Here is a 19,180-nt window from a genome sequence, read left to right as displayed (position 1 = left end):
GCCAGATAAACAGCCACACACAGCCACAGCCACACACACACACACACACACACACACACACACACACACACACACACACACACACACACACACACACACACACACACACACACACACACACACACACACACACACACACACACACACACACACACACACACACACACACACACACACACACACACACACACACACACACACACACACACACACACACACACACACACACACACACACACACACACACACACACACACACACACACATCCGAGTACAGTGATGGGACTCTGTGAAAGTAGGTCTGCTATAAGGCAAAAAAAGCCTCTGAGGAGTGGCGGTGTGTGTGTGTGTGTGTGTGTGTGTGTGTGTGTGTGTGTGTGTGTGTGTGTGTGTGTGTGTGTGTGTGTGTGTGTATGTATGTGTGTGTGTACACTCTGTCCTAAATTACCTGTCGAGAAGACAGAGTGTGTGGTGGCCGGCAGTGGAGCTGCTGCGGCGCTGCTTCCATTAACGGCAGAAATCATTCTCTATCCGATGGGCAACAGTGAGCCGTAACTGCGCCAACCCCTGCATAGCTGCCAAATATTATGGAAATATTATCTGGTTAGACGTTGTTACACTGTAATTAATGTGATTGCTCTAGGAAAATAAATGTTGTTATGGTGAATAAAAGAGGCAAGAAGCAGGTGAGTTATACCAAACATTACTCAAGAAAGTCTAGTTGTATTTAAACCAATATAAATGAATACTGATCAGATGATGGGTGCAGACATAACCTCACTTTGGGTATTTTTAACATTATAGTAAAGTGTTACTCGTATACTAAGTAGATTTACTGTAAATTATGAGTTACTTTTTTCCAATGTTTGTTAAGATTGCTCATTCCTATCATGGAATTGGTAATACAAGCTAACTACTAATTACAACACAGTAACCAATCGGCATGGATAACTTAGTTTGTATGCAACCTCTATGTGTTAAATGAATAAGGTTGCTGAGCAGCACTCCTGCACCATCTTTTACGGAACTCAAGTTGCATTAACTTGAATGGAAATTATCTTTTTTCCTGTTGCTTTAAACTTTGCCGAATATGGACTTTTTTTTCTCCGGGAGAAACGTGACTTAGCCATGGTGAATTAGTTTTACCGTGACTAATGTTCTGTAACTGAAAATTAAGTATTCTTTTGTCAATGAACGATCAATTTGTTTGTTCTAACATGAAGTGTGTCCAACAGCACTGAACAATTGGCTCGGGGCTTTCATAAGCTGGGTGTGTGTGTGTGTGTCGCCAAGGGCTTTTAATAGCACACTGATCCCATAATGGACTTGTGTTTATAATCATTAATATTCAGATGTCTGGATACATGTGTCAATGTGATCTATTCCTCTTCACAAACACACACTCATTAAATGTATTCAGTGATGAGCGGAGTGCTGTCAAAGGACAAAAACAAGTATTTTGTTTACTGCATATATTTATAGGAAAAGTGACCTCTGCTGCTTTTGATTTAATGTGAATATGTGTAGAACAAAGCATCAATGTGAATCAGTAGCATCAGCAACACAGTCATTAACAACACCATTACCATTGAGGTAAACACGACATGGACTTATTTTGAATGTTTGTTGTAGGATCAGCTGTTATCACATGATCTAACTGAGAAATCTCTGTCTGTTGATGAAGACGATGAGATGATGCTGAAAGCTTTGGGGAGAAAAAAATAGTAAGTGACCCTTGAGTAAAGATGATATGGCAGTGTTGTAGTCAAGTCACCGATTCTCGAGTTCGAGTCACTCTCGAGTCCCCACTCTTCGAGTTTGATTCCAAGTCTGAGTCGCCTAGGAAGAGTCAGAGTCAAGTCCGGGTCGAGTCATCAGAGCCTGTGTTCGAGTACGAGTCACGAGCCATCATGTATCAATCTGAGTGGATATATTTGTTTAAATTGAGCGGTTGGTTTGGTTCTTATCAATCAATATTTGTTATTGTCTACAATGCTTGTATCCTTTTATTTTCTGCATTGCTTTTATTCTGTCTTTTTTATAGTCTTTTGTCTTTTGAACTGCTGTGAAGAACTTTGGGCTGCAATTTTTTGTATGAAAGGTGCAACATAAATATAATTCTAATCATTTATATATTATTATCAAGGACAACACTAGCTCGAGTTCGAGTCCAAGTCTGATCGTCAATTTGCGTGTCGGAGTTCGAGTTCGAGTCCATCAGTGCACAAGTCTGAGTCCAGGACTCAAGTACTCCAAGTCTGTTATATGGTAAAAAAAAGTGGCAATAAACTACATTTTTCTCTTAATACCACCATTACAGAGAACAACAACATTAATACAGGGACCAAGACGCACAAAAAAACAATTCCCCCTCCATCAAAACCGCTATCCATGTCATCATCACCTTAACTTCCTGTTGTAATCAAAAGTATCCCGATGAGCAGAATCATCTCTGGTGAATATGTTTTTTTTGTCACACAGCCTACAATCATCTTTAGATCTATTTATAAGACTCTATTTATATCAGAGAAGAATAGAAACTTGTCATGTCCTCACGACACTGTTGGAGTTGAACGGGGGGGCACACAGGGAGGTGTACGACATAAGGAGAAGGTGAGGGGGGGGGGGGGCTCTGCAGTCAGAACAGAGCCAACTGCCAGGAAGTAGAGCATCAATTAAGGGCAGCGTGCCCTACATGGCACAATGACGTTCCCACAATGCACCAGCTTCATGCACGTCCACTACTTTACTTTATGTCTCTTTAACACACACATAGGAACAAACTGCTGCTGCTATTACATTATTGAACAGTGAGCGACTGGGACACAAAGCACCAGGGGAGGGAAATAAGACACCAACCACACACACACAGAGCTCAGACACACACACACACACACACACACACACACACACACACACACACACACACACACACACACACACACACACACACACACACACACACACACACACACACACACACACACACACACACACACACACACACACACACACACACACACACACACACACACACACACACACACACACACACACACACACACACACACACACACACACACACACACACACTCACACACTCACACACTTACCCACACACACACAACAGTAGCCAGTGTATGCAGGGTGATTCAGTGAGTAGACGAAACCGGATGGGTCAGTGTCAGATCCGTGACATCACGTCCTGTCAGTCCAGATAAAGCTCAGAAATGCTGACGCAGAGAACATTTCACACTGCAGTAAAACTCGGACCGGTCTTCAGTGTTCCGACACGTGCCGCTGCACCTGAACACACCACTGCTGCTGCTGCTGCTGAATGCACACATTCCGAAGTGTATGTCTGTTAGTTTCACTGTTTCCGCTGACAATGTTTTTTGGCTGGCCAGGCTGCTGCTTTCACCCCCTACTCTGCTTCCTCATCCGCTGATAAAGACTCACCTGTTCCAGAGTCACAGCCACCAGCTGCTCTTATGCTGATCACTCATCACCTCCCCATCTCCAACCTACACACACACACACACACACACACACACACACACACACACACACACACACACACACACACACACACACACACACACACACACACACACACACACACACACACACACACACACACACACACACACACACACACACACACACACACACACACACACACACACACACACACAATCACTCTTATCTGCTGATGCATCAGGTTCAAAGATCTGTCAGCAGCTCTGGTTAATGTGTGGCTGCAACATGGAGGACTCGGATTATTGAGTCCTGGACCAGTCTGCATCCTGACTGTGAGGGAGACAGTGTATGTGTGTGTGTGTGTGTGTGTGTGTGTGTGTGTGTGTGTGTGTGTGTGTGTGTGTGTGTGTGTGTGTGTGTGTGTGTGTGTGTGTGTGTGTGTGTGTGTGTGTGTGTGTGTGTGTGTGTGTGTGTGTGTGTGTGTGTGTGTGTGTGTGTGTGTGTGTGTGTGTGAGAGAGAGAGTGTATGTGAGAGGGTGTATGAAAGTGTGTGTGAGTGTGTGCGAGAGAATGTGGCAATGATTGTTTGTGAAAGTTATTCTTCTCTTATTATTATTATTATTATTATTATTATTATTATTATAACTTGTATTATTAATGTCAGAAGTAGTAGCAGTAGTATGTTTTATATATTTGTATTTTATTATATATGTTGCATCGTTGGAGGAGCTCAGTTCATAAGATTTGCATTGCCATTTTTACACTGTAGCTTAGTTTGTGCATATGACATTAAAACTTTTGAATCTTTGAATTTGAAATATTTTGAAAATGTTTGGGCTTTATTAGAGAGATTTTAATAAACGAGATGACACTACACTACACTACAGATTAGTAGTATTTTAAATTGTTGATGACATCCATCAGTTAGCATATTTTCTAGAGTTTAGGTTACATACTATTGTCAACACAGCTGTTTTATCTTTGAATGTTAAAAACTAATATCATATACAAGTGTTTTGGCAGCCCACACCATCCTACACAACGTAACCCACAAGGTCACGACCCCAGGAGCATCAGCAGCCCGACAGAGAAACCCCAGCGCCACATGCTCCATACCCAGCCCAAAATCGAGTAGAGACGCTAATGCACTGAAGACTGCCGACCTGGGGGAGACCACACACACCTGCTCCGTCTCATATGTGCCTCACTGATGAGCTGTGATACTGTAAAGTGTCATGAACACTACACACTTTCAAAGTAATCCCACTTTCTAATGTTTGTGTGTGGATTTCAGGTGAATTGAAGTTCCTCTGTCCTCATTCAGTCATTACGTAACGTGATTCAACTTCTTTCTATTCAGGGGAACTTTCCTAATCCTTTCACAGCTGATCCCAATCTGTGTCTGTGTCCCCCCCCCCCCCCCCCCACCCCCCCACCCACCCTTTTCCTCACAGCAGGACCAACAGAGGCTCTCTGGGACGAGCTGTCGCAGTTTTCAATGAGTAGGAGGAAGGAAGAGGAAGAGGAGACATTTCCTAACATGGAGCTGGAGAGTGATAGGTGAAAGATGAAGAGGGGTTGAGTGTAATGGTGACACTGTTACTGCTGATGACAGACTGAATTCCCTGCTGTCATCAACAGGAACATCCCCTCTAGGAATATTACACAATGTGCCACAAACATAAAACCCTGTATTACCCCGAGCTCACTTCATCTTACAAGCCCCTGCACACACTCCATTCAGATCACACACATTCACAGCCAACACGAATACATAAAGGTTTTTTATATAAATATGATAAGCATATGGGGAAATTACCATTTGATTAGATAAGAGTCAGCGAAAGTGTGAAAACTATAGTTAAAATAAATGGCTGACATAATAGGCTACTGTTTAAATAGTGAGCTCAAACAGAACTGTTTTGAATCTCAAAAATGTATAAATGGTGATTACATTGTTAAGGTTAAATGTGATGTGATAAATGGTTGAAATAGAGGTTTAAATATATGTCATTATTGTGGAAAACCATTGTCAGACTGTAATTTCTGAAACATTATTATACACACACTGCCTGTTATTACAACAGTGTGTGTAGAAGAAGACATATAAACTGCAACATCCACAGTCCTTTCATACCATATGACTGAAGTTAGTCTACTCACGTGCCGAGGACTTCTTTAAAATCAAAAATCTTCTTGATGTCGTCCTCCTGTTTCTTCCACGTCTCTCCTCTGCCGGTGTCTCCGTTCTCCCGAGCCATGGCGCTGCTTCTCCGGCCAAGTCCGACCGACTGACCGACCCGGAGCTGCGGGAAAACAGGAAAGGTAGACTGCAGGAGATGAGAGCAACGACGCCGAGCTGAGTGTGTGCTCCGCGGATACTGCAGGACATGAGAGTCCCCCTGCAGGTTACCGTGTCCCTGATGCAGCTGCTCTCTCTCTCTCTCTCTCTCTCTCTCTCTCTCTCTCTCTCTCTCTCTCTCTCTCTCTCTCTCTCTCTCTCTCAATTTCTAATTCAAATTCAAAGAAGCTTCATTAGCATGTATTGACAAAGCACACTGATACTAATAATGATGTCTCTCTTTCTGTCACTCTCCTCTCCTCTCTCCTCTCTCTCTCTCTCTCTCTCTCTCCTCTCTCCTCTCTCTCTCTCTCTCTCTCTCTCTCTCTCTCTCTCTCTCTCTCTCTCTCTCTCTCTCTCTCTCTCTCTCTCTCCTGCACCTCTCCAATTATTTAAACAGCTGCTGTCAATTTCACGAGTAGAGAACATCACTTCCCGTCAGATCTTTAAAAAATAAAAGCCTGTATATTTACACAACGTGGAGCATGAATACATTATTATTTACACATTACAGATTTGTTAAGGTGTTCCATAATGTTCACAATAGAATACGTATATTACCATTATTAGGACTAATATAGTAACACCGTACATCATACATCAAATGTCTGTGTTAATATCATAGGTTAATATATAATATATATCTATACAGCTCTGGAAAAAATAAAGAATCCACTGCACAATTATCAGTTTCTTTGGTTTTACTAATTATAGTTATGCCTTTTAGTAAAATAATAATTTGTTTGTTATATAATACAAAAATAATAATTTGATACACAAACCGAGCCTTTTCGATGACAGCCAAACCCCAAAATGACCTCTCCTCTCCAAACACTATTTAGTTTTTACTATTTCACAGGTAGGCTAAAGATTTTTGCCAAATTTGAGCAATTTCAAAAACATTTCTCACATTTCTGTTTTATTTTTAAATCAATTTCCCCAAGTTTCCTGTAATACGCTGTTACGCATGCGTAGCTTGACCGCGGTCCTGCATGTCTGACGTCGTTATACAGTACGATTTTCGGGTTTTCCTCTTCTGCACAACAACTTGATGCGTTTTATTTCACTCACTACATGTTAAACTGTGTACAATAATACTAAAACGGAGCCATATTTTGGCAATGCATGTTGTTATGTAGATAAAAAATAAAAACCTGATGGGATGCTACTCTTGCATCTTGTCCGATAAAAGGAGTGATGGTGTAAGTTCGCAATGCACTCAATGGGACCTCCAACAGCAGGGCTCCACACAGCGGCACGTGGATCAGCTGTGACCCGGCTGCAGCCTCACCTTCACCGGGCTTAAACCGTGCTCTGATCCCTGGGTCAGCTCATGCCGAGTAACTATGTGTGAGTGTGTACATTGTGTGTGTGTGCGTGTGTGTGTGTGTGGGGGGGGGGGGGGGGGGCAGAGGGAGGAGTGGGGGGAATGTGTTGCAGCTTCTCATGAGTATTCTAGCTGCAAACTACTGCAGCTCTTCCTCAGCATCAGCCAGGACACTCCTCTCCCTCCCCCGTCCTCCCTCACGCTTTACTCCAAGTCAGCAGATCTGACCTCCCCTGATGAAAGATGATTACCCAGCTGCAAGAGGAAGGAGGAGGAGGAGAAGCAAAGGGCATCAGACCATTTAAAGAGGGTGAAGGTGGAGGAAGATGACTCCATGGTGTGCACAGACAATGTCACCCCATGTCATCATGACTCCATTAAATACATAGACCTGTGCTCATGCCACAGCCATGACGTCTGTGTCAGTAAACTACGCAGTCAGACACGTCTCTGCAAGAAAGGCCCAGGTGGAGCAAATACAACAGATGGTGTAACAGTCATCTTTGAAATGTATTAGTGACACCTGTGAGTCATAAAGTCATAATGTCTGCTGTGAAAAAGATTTCCCAAGAGCAATAGTGAACGATCTGGCTGGTTGAATTAAAACGGAATAATTTGGTTTACTGAGATTGTTGGCCTTCCCTATATTGGGTTATCTTTTTGTGAGATTTACTTTTTTTTGTTTTATTCTTTATTTATTCGGGGTCACATTATATTAAGAGTACAGTTTTGCAAATGATATATTTTTAGAGACCCGAAAATGACAAATGAAATACCAAACAAAATTAGTCAAATGAAATAAAAACGAAAAAGTACACAGGGGTTGTTTGAAATGTCAAATATCTACACATGTACTCCTGCATTACATTGCATTTAGCTGACGCTTTTATCCAAAGCGACTTACAATAAGTGCATTCGACCAAGAAGATACAAACTTGAAGATCAGGTTTCATAGAGCCAAAACATTTCAAGTGCATCTACTTAAACACACGCACGTACACATATACAATATTATACATTTACCCATATATAAGCACACCGACATACATATACACAAATATACATACATATACACAAGCATGTACTGTGGGGCAAAAAAGTATTTAGTCAGCCACCAATTGTGCAAGTACTCCCACTTAAAAAGATGAGAGGCCTGTAATTTTCATCCTAGGTATACCTCAACTATGAGAGACAGAATGAGAAAGAAATCCAGAAAACACACATTGTCTGATTTTTAAAGAATTTATTTGCAAATTATGGTGGACCCGACCACGGATAAGCGGGAGAAGATGGATGGATGGATGGATGGTGGAAAATAACAAAAGTTCATCTCAATACTTTGTTATATACCCTTTGTTGGCAATGACAGAGGTCAAACGTTTTCTGTAAGTCTTCACAAGGTTTAAACTTTACACACACTGTTGCTGGTATTTTGGCCCATTCCTCCATGCAGATCTCCTCTAGAGCAGTGATGTTTTGGGGCTGTCGCTGGGAAACACGGACTTTCAACTTCCTCCAAAGATTTTCTATGGGGTTGAGATCTGGAGACTGGCTAGGCCACTCCAGGACCTTGAAATGCTTCTTACGAAGCCACTCCTTCGTTGCCCGGGCGGTGTGTTTGGGATCATTGTCATGCTGAAAGACCCAGCCACGTTTCATCTTCAATGCCCTTGCTGATGGAAGGAGGTTGTCACTCAAAATCTCACGATGCATGGCCCCATTCATTCTTTCCTTTTACAAGGATCAGTCGTCCTGGTCCCTTTGCAGAAAAACAGCCCCAAAGCATAATGTTTCCACCCCCATGTTTCACAGTAGGTATGGTGTTCTTTGGATGCAACTCAGCATTCTTTCTCCTCCAAACACGTCGAGTTTTTACCAAAAAGTTCTATTTTGGTTTCATCTGACCATATGACATTCTCCCAATCCTCTTCTGGATCATCTAAATGCTCTCTAGCAAACTTCAGACGGGCCTGGACATGTACTGGCTTAAGCAGGGGGACACGTCTGGCACTGCAGGATTTGAGTCCCTGGCGGCGTAGTGTGTTACTGATGGTAGCCTTTGTTACTTTGGTCCCAGCTCTCTGCAGGTCATTGGCTCGGTCCCCCCGTGTGGTTCTGGGATTCCCAGCCTGGTGCAGGTCTACAATTTTGTTTCTGGTGTCCTTTGACAGCTCTTTGGTCTTGGCCATAGTGGAGTTTGGAGTGTAACTGTTTGAGGTTGTGTACAGGTGTCCTTTATACTGATAACGAGTTCAAACTGGTGCCATTAATACAGTAAACAAGTGGAGGACAGAGGATGCTCTTAAAGAAGAAGTTACAGGTCTGTGAGAGCCAGAAATCTTATTTTACCGAGGAACTTACCAATTAATTCATTAAAAATCCTACAATGTGATTTCCTGGATTCTTTCCCCCCATTCTGTCTCTCATAGTTGAAGTGTACCTAGGATGAAAATTACAGGCCTCTCTCATCTTAAGTGGGAGAACTTGCACAATTGGTGGCTGACTAAATACTTTTTTGCCCCACTGTATGTACACAGACATTCACACACATATATATACAACTATATATGCATATATCAACATACATATATACACATACACACACAGCTATATACATTCAATCGGTGTATAGAAGCACAGTCCAACAAGAGATGGTCGTCATTGGGATATGTAAATTCTCCACTTTTTTCATATTTCCTCAAATGTGTTTTCCTGAAGCCTCATTGAGAAAGTAATTATTTTCATAACATACATTTCATGGATTTTGTCGTACCAGTTGTAAAGGGAAGGGATGTCCGCTTTGAGCCATTTTCTAGTTATTGCTTTTTTTTTGCTGCAACAGTAAGAATTCCAAATAATAGTTTTCTTTTAAAGTTTGTGGAAATTGAATGTACGAGCCCAAATAGAAATTCGTCCCAGTTTAATGGGATTTTTTTTCCTGTTGTATTATTTCAATTTCTAAATGGATCTTTTGCCAAAAAGTTACTATTAAAGGGCAATCCCAAAACAAATGGTAGTGATGTGCTAGCTGAGAACCACATTTCCTCCAGCAGCTGGGGGGGCCCTAGATGATGTGATGACTGAGCAGGGCTGAAAAAGTACCTGCTCAGCATCTTCCAACTGAACATCCTGTAGGTGCCTGAGCTAGAGATCTTCCATTGACAAGTACAGTCATTTGTCCAGACTTTGTCAGGGATACTTTTTTTTGTTTCGTTTACCCATTTGTGTTTTATGTAGAAAGTATTTCCCTTTTTAATATCTTGAAGAGCTTTGTAAAGTTTTGAGATCACTTTCATCCCTGTGTCTGATGTGTATGCACTGGTGAAAACTATTAATAAAGTATTTTCAAGGGCCTTCTGACTGTCTGACAGAAAACTGTTTAAGTAGTGTAGAAATCTAAAAAAAAATCACCTTTATTCAACCCATATCGTTTTTTTAGTGTTTGAAAATCGGCCATGGTTCATTTACTGAAGAAAATGCAGTATGAAGTAAGGCCATGTTTGGCCCAACGTTTACATTTTGTATCTAGCTTGCTCGGTCATGTGAGCACCATCTTAATATCTTCATTTCCTCCAGCAAGTCACTCCTGGTAAGGACCCTTAACCATCATTTTAAAGAGAGGTTTATCCAGCGGTTATCTTTTTCCAGGAAGTTTTTAACATGTATTTTATCCCCTAACCTTGCCTTGATTGGTACTCCTCCCGATATATTATTCTCAATTTCTTTCCATAGCTCTGTAGTCTGCTTGCACTAGCAGAACAAGCTTCTTAATTGGGCTGATTAGTAGTCCTTCAAGCAGGGGAGCGATACTCCTCCCTTGTTTTTTGCTAGTTGAAGAGTACAGAATCAAATCCTTGGTTTCTTCCCTTGTCAAATGTACCTTGATATGGTTTTATCCCATTCGTTAAACTGCTCGTCTGTGATTTCAATTGGTATTCTGGAAAAGGTATAAGAGCCTATAGGATGTTCATCTCCACTGATTCTATTCGTGATTCAAAGCTCAGCATTGGGATTAAGTTCTATTTTTATATCTTCATTTATTTTCCTGATTTAGAGGGTTGAAATTTAGTGTACATCTCCTTTGAATCTTTAGAGATGCTTACTCCCAGATTGACTTTTTTTAATAAGATTATTGATACCTCTGAGTAATGCTGATGTATATATCTACTATCTAAACTCAGGGTATGCAAGTAAACAAAGTCTAGCTTTAAAGCAGCATTATCTGCCCCCAGCCAGCAAACTATGAACACAACAACGCGATAAAGCAGCAATGTATTCATCTTTACAATTCACTAAATGAAATGGATTCTTTTTGTATTATCATATTTCTCACATTACGATTGTTGGTAGAAAGATTGGAGTTCATCGTTGGCTAAACTCTGTATTTACTGGTAAACAGTGAAGCCTATCCTTCACCTGCTGCTGTTCTGGTGATTTGTTTACAGGCCGATTTTTTTTCAAATTATGATCAATGTGCAACGTACCCCACGCTATTCCCTCGTACACTGAGGAGGTGTAACTCTGATCACACCGGCTCTTTCCATCACACTGTAATTGCTCTGCCAGGAATGAAGAAAAAAACCGAGCCGAAATGAAGTGCCCTGCTGTGTGCGCACACAGCTCATTTAGCTCCTGGCGTAATGAGAGCTGCTGCGTAAAAAAGAACAATCCCCCCCCCCCAGACTGACAGCCGAGCCGATACATGACAACAAGTTTAATGGTGTTCTTTCGAAGCAACAGTCTACAGCGATGCATGATGGGAAAAGTGGACTGGGAAAGAGTGCCTTGAGCGACTTCGGAGCAATGAGTGTGTCAAAAGTGTTCAGAGGGGCTAGGCAGGGAGAGGAGGAGGGGGAGAGGGAAATGTAATGTGACAAACAGCGTTAGTGTTGGATCTGTCACAGCCTCACAACACACTAGTTCAATTAAATGTGTGAGTTCCTTTTAAATCCAGACGATATGCAGCAAGAAAGACACTCAAACTATTATACACACTTATTTCAAAGTATAAAATCAGCCGTTCTACACAGTGTGAGAGAATACATCCCGCAGCAGTAACACCCCCCCCTTAATAAAGTGCTGGACGGCTCAGCAGTGTCCGAGCAGAACATGAGTCCTCAGAGAGCCGTTAGCATGCTGCGCTAATGTAGCATGTTCCATTAGACTAACACCAGACAGATGTCCAAAGACCTGGAGTACAGCGCGCCGCGTACCGCTCACAGGCTGAAAGGAAAAATAAGCTCTGGCAGGACAGAGGGTGGAGAGTCATGCAGACGACATCGTGTGGAGGGCTTCAGATTCACTTTGGAGCGTTTCCCTCTTCCTCCTCTTCCTCAGAAGCTTCCTGTTGGCTTTTCTTCTGTAAAGGAGAGGTCACACTTTACTGTCAGCAGCCAAACCCTTTTAGACTGTGCAATTCAGCAATAGTATCTTAATAATGCTAATACACTAGTAGATATATTTCCATGAAGTATTGTAGTAAAATATGTAATTTCTTGTGTTTAAATAAATATTTTGTATTCTATTTTTATCTTTTATTGGACATTTTATTTAGATTTCTTATGTTAATATCAATATGTGTATTCAAATGTATTGGACATTTTCTTTGTTACTCCTTATGTCAATATGATTATTTTTTTTGTATCTTTAATTAGACATTTTAATTTGACTTTTTAGTAAATATAAATATTTATATTATTTTTTCATTTCTGAACTTTATGAAAATGTCTTTATTTTATTGCACATTCTTATGTTTTAATAAATGCTTGTATTATTTTTTTCATCTTTTATTTACTTCATTCAAAAATCGAACACAATTTCCCCCAGGATAAATGACGTACTCTGACTCTGAACATATGCTCACTACTGTCTTTGTCGTTTAACATTAATGACAATACAATGAACGACTACAGAAATGTACTTTGTCCTGTTCCATTACCTTGTGTAGCATAATGGACAATGACAGTGTTGTGTTGCAGAAAAACTGGCTCTTACCAGTTTGAGGAAGTCCATGAGTTTGTAGGCATCTTCTCCAGTGGAGAGGTCCACAAAGTCCCGAGGGATTCTGTAGCTCAGACAGGGGCTGGGCTGCACCGTCACCTCGCTGGTGGTGCAGCGGAACGCCGGGCCCTCCTGCACAGAAAAGTAGAGTCACCATAAAACAGGTTGAACTTCTGATTTAGGAGAACTAAGAGTGGCCTAAGTTCACCCTCACTACAAATACTTTGATTCTCTTCTGAGCCTTTGTGAAGCTCCGCACAATGAAGTCTGTTTTTAGAGAGCGTGTCATGAAAGCTCACCTGTTGCTGGGAGATCTCCCCTCCTGACCTCAGCTCCTCCCAGCTGAAGAGCAGAGAGTCTGTGAGCGCTCCGAAGGGGTTCAGGTCTATCAGCCACACCCTGCCCTGCAACACACACACACACACAAACAGAAGTGTCACTCAGTTTGCGAGTGACTATTTTAAAGTGGTCCATGTCAAAATGCAGCAGTGTGCTCACCTCACTATCTCTGTAGACGTCAAACACAACTGTAAAACAGAAACACAGTCATCTTACATTTACATCAACACACGTTGAATAGAGACACATTGGATCTGTGTTTTCTGCTTTTCCTGCTGTGTGTTAGTGGAGCTTGGCACAGACAGAGGAGGGGAAACACTCACAGTCTTCGTCAGGGAAGTTGTACTGGACGTGCTGGCTAAAGAACTCCTGGATGGCGTGACTGACCTGCTCCTCCTGCTTCAACACGTGATGGTAATACTGTGTGTAGTCCCTCTGGGAGATAGCTGCCAACACAGACACCAGGGTTCATACACTTTTTCACCAATGATTTTCAATGACTTTTCCATGACTTCTCAATGACCTTTACCTCATTTTCCATGACCAAAAGAAAATTACGACTGAAAATGGTTTATTTTAACATGGAACAGGAAAATAAGGTTTGCATATGAAACATGTTGTGCCTATCTAAAACAAGTCAAATAGTAGGCTTACTAGCTTCTACACGCTAAAGCAACTGTAGTCAGGGATGCAAACTTATCAGGTATGAAAAAGGTGACAAGGATCCGAGCCCCCGACCCCACGGAATATCGGCTTTAAAATTAGGAATAACAGGATTTTAGCAGTCGGAACAACTAAAGCAGCAGGTAATAACAGAAACGCCAAAGAGTTACATCTAATAGAAATATATAAAAGCATTTATTTTAATTGTGTAGCAGTCAGTTTATCATTTTGGCAGCACTGTTGAGCATTTTGAAAATGTATTTTCATGCCTCTGTGCAAGGCTTAGTCTTTCTATCTTTATAGCCACTGGTGTAAAGTAACTAAGTTCATAAACTCAACAAGTACTATACGTGGGTACAATTTTGAGATACATATTTCAATGTTTTGCTACTGTGTACTTCTACTCCTCTACAGTTCAGAGGTACATGGTGTACTTCTCCTCCACTGCATGTATTTAATAGCTTCAGTTACTTCACAGATGTGGATGAATGATGTGAAATATAATCAAGTGTTGAATCAGACTTTAGTTCCACCTGGAGTAAATCCACCAGCTACCCTGCAGTCTACAAAGTACTTCAGACTAGCTGCAGCTTCACCAGCTTTGAGAACACTTTCATGATCAATCATTATAAAACATATCATATATATTATTCTGAAATGGACCAATCTGCACAACGACTACTTTTACTGTCGCTACTTTCACTATATTCTGATGAGAATACTTTTCTACTTTCACTTGAGGAACATTTTGAATGCAGGACCTTTACTGTAACAGAGTATTCCTACACTCTGGTACTTCTACTTTTACTCAAGTACAAGACCTGAGTACTTCTACTTTTACTCAAGTACAAGATCTGAGTACTTCTACTTTTACTCAAGTACAAGATCTGAGTACTTCTACTTTGACTACAATATCTGAGTACTTCTACTTTTAATTAAGTACAAGATCTGAGTACTTCTACTTTTACTCAAGTACAAGACCCGAGTAATTCTACTTTTACTCAAGTACAAGATCTGAGTACTTCTACTTTTACTCAAGTACAAGATCTGAGTACTTCTACTTTTAATCAAGTACTAGATCTGAGTACTTACTTCTACTTTTACTCAAGAACAAGACCTGAGTACTTCTACTTTTATTCTAGTACAATATCTATCCTTATACCACCTCTGTTTATAGCCTATGAAAAAAACGATTAGAAAACGAAGGCTAGAGCTAACGTTAGCAGATAGTGACAATGTATGCTAGCTAGCTCAACGATTCCTTAAATAATATTGCGACAGAAAAACGTTTCAGTTCACATCACGCTCTGCCGCTCTGCTCTGAACGGCCCGTTCTAACAGCTGTTCACCAGCGGTGCAGTCTGTGCCACAGTGACTCCGCACAGTTAACGAACGTACCGTAGATAATGTAGCTGACCTTCATCCCGGAGCAGCAGAGTGCAGCCGACAGGCAGGAAGACTCGAGCACACAGCTCGCGCTTCATATATTAAAAGATAACACCATGCGCGTCATGATGGCACATAACAGCTCGCAACCGCAGATTATTTCGGCGATTAGATCAAATGTAAATTAAATTTGACGCAACTTTAGTTACATTTCCATGACTTTTCCAAAACTGGGAAAAATATTGTTTTCCATAACTTTTCCAGTGCCTGGAATTTGCATTTTGAAATTCCATGACTTTTCCAGGTTTTCAATGACCGTACGAACCCTGAGACACACACCATGAGGGGAGCTCCGACAGGTCGAGCATTACACACTATACCTATAGCAATCAAACTAATTCCCATTTCAGACATATTCAGCTCAGCTCTGTCCAAATCCAGCATGCTAATCCAATTGAGTGGCTCAGAGATGCATTGTTTGGTGAACAGCAGGGGCGGTATTGTTTAAATACTCCGTTAGTCCTTCATACAACATGTTACTTAAAGGGGCCCCGTTATGCTTGTTGGGGTGTTCCCTGTCCTGTAGTGTGTTTTATAGGTTTTAGTGTCAATGGTCTGCCAAGGCTAAAATCCTAAAGTTCCCTCCAGAGGTAGTTTCTCTAGAAAAACACCTGGTGACATCACTCCGTAACACTCGCGCTTATTAAATCGACCAGTGCTATAGCTCATTGTATGTGATGGCTAAGGGCTGGGACATCTCTAAGTGGTTGACCAATCACAACAGAGCCGACCAGCTAACCAATCAGAGCAGACTGGGCTCTGGTTTCAGACAGAGGGTGAAAAGAGGTGCTGCAGCACGGGTAGCATGAGAAAAATAAAGAAATCTTTGAACATTAAAAGCATGGAAACATGTCACAGTAGAGGAAGAAAATACAAATATGAACCTGAGCATTTGCATAATAGGGAGGGGCCCTTTAAGAAAAGGTATCAGCACCGAAATATACCGAAGGAACCAAAAGTTAAAGCATTCATTCTGCAGAAAAATAAATACTATATTATTGTATTAAATCCCAGTTTGTAAATGTTGTGCTTATATCTATTGATTACTATGTAGTGTAATGTAATGTTCAGATTCTATATAATAAATCAGAACGTTTTAGTTGATTATTTTCTGTTGATCTAGGTAAGTAACTAGTGATTAATGTCAGACTAATGTAGCGTAGTAAAAAGTACATGTTTTTCTTGGTTGTAGTGAAGTAAAAGGAATTAGCAGAACATGATCAGGGTTTTATTACATAATTGGTTGATAGCAATCACGGCTTAATTAGTATATTGATTTTCTTTCCAAAAATCCAGAATGAATAGTGAGCGCAGAGTTTTTACCGATCAGTTTGTTTTCTCTGACGAAGCAGCGAAACTCTCCGCCAGGAATCAGCTCGCTCCACTTTCTCAGGACCAGCTGAGGGCAGCACAGATATTACAGTATTACTCAATAACAATGCACATTGCACCTATTTCAACATGGAGGAGGTGGTCAAGTCTAACTACATGTTGATAATATAACAGGTTTTCAAGTGACTTTGTAATTGCATCAGAACAACAGATCAAAACACAAGCTAATCAAAATACTGTAGAGTTAAAATACCTCATAGTTAATGACTGGATCTGGGGAGTCCTGGTCACTACATTGAAGGAATCTGCAGAAAGAAATTAAGTTACAATCGCTATACAAAAAAAATATACAAATGTTATGTAGCATCATAAGGGTTGTTTATTGATTCTGATCTGATTATCATTTCTATTTCTATTTTCACTGCAAACGTGACCTCAACAAGTTTGTTTTGAACATATTAAATAGAATATGTCACATTGACTTCTCTACTCAGGCACACGCAAGCACGCTGTGGATATCGGTTGCCATCTAAATGGGAAATGTGTGTGATGATGTCGTTGGGAGGAGAGGCTTACGGCTGCGTGAGGTCGTGAGTGATGAAGTCAGAACTTTTGAAGAGCAGGAATATATCACGGAGGCTGTCACACTGCAGGGAACTGTTCAGAGCAATCCAGTTAGCATCCTGACACACACAAAAAAGCATTGTTAAGTGGTGTCCAACAATGAAGTGGAGCAAAAAACACCAAAACAACAAACAATTTACAGGTTATGTTTTTTTTTTTTTTTTTTTTTTAAAAAGGTATATTTTCTTATCAATTAATTACTTTACCAGTTAAAATGAAGCAGGCATACAATTTTTTATTTGAGTGCAGTTTTATTTACCCGTGGAGCGCTCCAGTTGAGTTTGGGGAAGACGCGCCCGCCCAGAGTGTTTATGGCCTCCAGCACTTTGGAAGTGAATTCTGGGAACTCAGGTGCCTAGAAGACACACAACAACAACAACAACATGCAATAACATGGCAGTCACAACTACTCAATTATAAAATGTGTATGAAAAGAAAGAATGGTATTACTGTAAAATGCAGAGAGCAGTAGCATAAAGTGAGTTAGGAAACTGACAGTCTATATCATGCTAATATAGACTGCAAAACACATTTCATTAGGCGGTCAATAAATGCTACATTTTGATTGGGCACAGATCAACATTCAATGTACGTACAGTGGCAGTGGTGGTTGTCTCATCGTCTGACCACTGGAGGGAAGGAGAAAAAACAGCTAAATTAAATGCATGTTGGGATTTACTGTGATATCTATATATATTTGAAGTGATAAGATAGGTATGACTTTAGAGGATGTATTTATAAATGGACAAATAGTGAAAATAGCCTTGGTCTCTGTACCTGAATGTCCTCTTCTTCGTCCGAGTTGCTGTTGTTATTGTGCACATTGTCATGGCCACTGACAGAAAAGAAAGCAGAAAATAATGATTTAGCAGGATTCATATTATGAGATGGAGAAAATGTGTGTTGTAAATGGAACTGCTTAAGGTCTCGTGGCCTGTTTGGTATGATGCATGAATAAGGGTCCCTACCTTCCAGAGACTACCAGTGTGCCATCGTCCAGTAAATACTCTATTACATTTTGAGGCAGCGGGAGAATCACACTGCAAAAAAAGAAAAGAAATAACAGACATGAGAAGAAGAAAGGGGTTTAATGCAGCTGCCCAGAACAACATGATGTTATAATACACACGATAATAAATAGAAAGACAGGCAAGTAGCTGCGTTAGCTTTCGGTTAAATGGACTAGCGCTAGCTTTTACAGCAACAACAATGTGCATTTGTCCGGGACTTTCTGTACAAACATTTGCTGTTTACCTTTTAATCGTATGTTTCTTGAATATTGGATACCAAACCGAAAACTGACAGTTGGCCACTTGCTCCTTCTTCATGCTGCAATATCCTGAAATGTAAAAGAGTGCAACAGTATATATCTTCCGAACTCCTGGTCCCTAAATGTCGCCGGACCATTGTTATTTAATATATTGACCTTTTTATGCAGCACTGCTTTCCATTCACGCTGGTATGAATGTATTTTATTGCACTTTAATCAAATTGGTAAACAAAATGAGCTTTATTTATAGAATTGTGTAATATATATGTGTTTACAGAAGGGGAAGCTTTTGTGAGACGTACGTGTGGGCGTGGTCGGTGAATTTGGGACATAGATCGTTTATTAAAAGAAGATTCAC

The 19,180-nt window shown here is 40.8% G+C and overlaps 2 protein-coding genes across 3 annotated transcripts in view; both read right to left on the bottom strand.

The window, feature by feature from the left end:
- Window positions 1-5,923, bottom strand: part of camk1da (calcium/calmodulin-dependent protein kinase 1Da) — a 29,075-nt gene extending 23,152 nt beyond the window's left edge. Inside the window, exon 1 of one of the 2 annotated variants that reach the window (XM_034074813.2) lies at window positions 5,644-5,923. In XM_034074813.2, coding sequence (XP_033930704.1) covers window positions 5,644-5,741 — 98 coding nt within the window. In that variant the 5' untranslated portion in view covers window positions 5,742-5,923. The remainder of the gene's footprint in view (window positions 1-5,643) is intronic. The other variant, XM_034074812.1, reaches the window with a different exon arrangement.
- A 5,924-nt stretch (window positions 5,924-11,847) lies between these two features.
- On the bottom strand, window positions 11,848-19,046 carry cdc123 (cell division cycle 123 homolog (S. cerevisiae)). The gene is made up of 14 exons (XM_034074788.2): window positions 18,979-19,046; window positions 18,807-18,891; window positions 18,521-18,592; window positions 18,330-18,387; window positions 18,149-18,181; window positions 17,812-17,907; window positions 17,505-17,611; window positions 17,182-17,233; window positions 16,920-16,995; window positions 13,811-13,933; window positions 13,647-13,675; window positions 13,448-13,552; window positions 13,143-13,280; window positions 11,848-12,507 (listed from the first exon to the last, which is right to left on the bottom strand). Exons 2-14 carry the CDS (start codon window positions 18,878-18,880, stop codon window positions 12,448-12,450), a joined length of 1,023 nt encoding a protein of 340 aa, XP_033930679.1. The 5' UTR covers window positions 18,881-18,891; window positions 18,979-19,046; the 3' UTR covers window positions 11,848-12,447.
- Between the last annotated feature and the right edge of the window lie 134 nt (window positions 19,047-19,180).

The sequence above is a fragment of the Pseudochaenichthys georgianus genome, chromosome 23 (genome assembly GCF_902827115.2).
Source record: "Pseudochaenichthys georgianus chromosome 23, fPseGeo1.2, whole genome shotgun sequence".
NCBI classification, from domain to species: domain Eukaryota; kingdom Metazoa; phylum Chordata; class Actinopteri; order Perciformes; family Channichthyidae; genus Pseudochaenichthys; species Pseudochaenichthys georgianus.
Note: the sequence above shows the minus strand (reverse complement) of the source record. Positions and strands in the feature narration are given on the sequence as shown.

What these genes read in the sequence shown, in the direction of transcription:
- cdc123 (XM_034074788.2), bottom strand. Translation starts at nt 18,880, where the DNA reads ATGAAGAAGGAGCAAGTGGCCAACTGTCAGTTTTCGGTTTGGTATCCA. An exon ending in ACACTGGTAGTCTCTGGAAG is followed by an intron (nt 18,388 to 18,520) that starts GTAGGGACCCTT and finishes CTTTTCTGTCAG; the next exon opens with TGGCCATGACAATGTGCACA. An exon ending in TCATGGACTTCCTCAAACTG is followed by an intron (nt 12,508 to 13,142) that starts GTAAGAGCCAGT and finishes TCTCCTTTACAG; the next exon opens with AAGAAAAGCCAACAGGAAGC.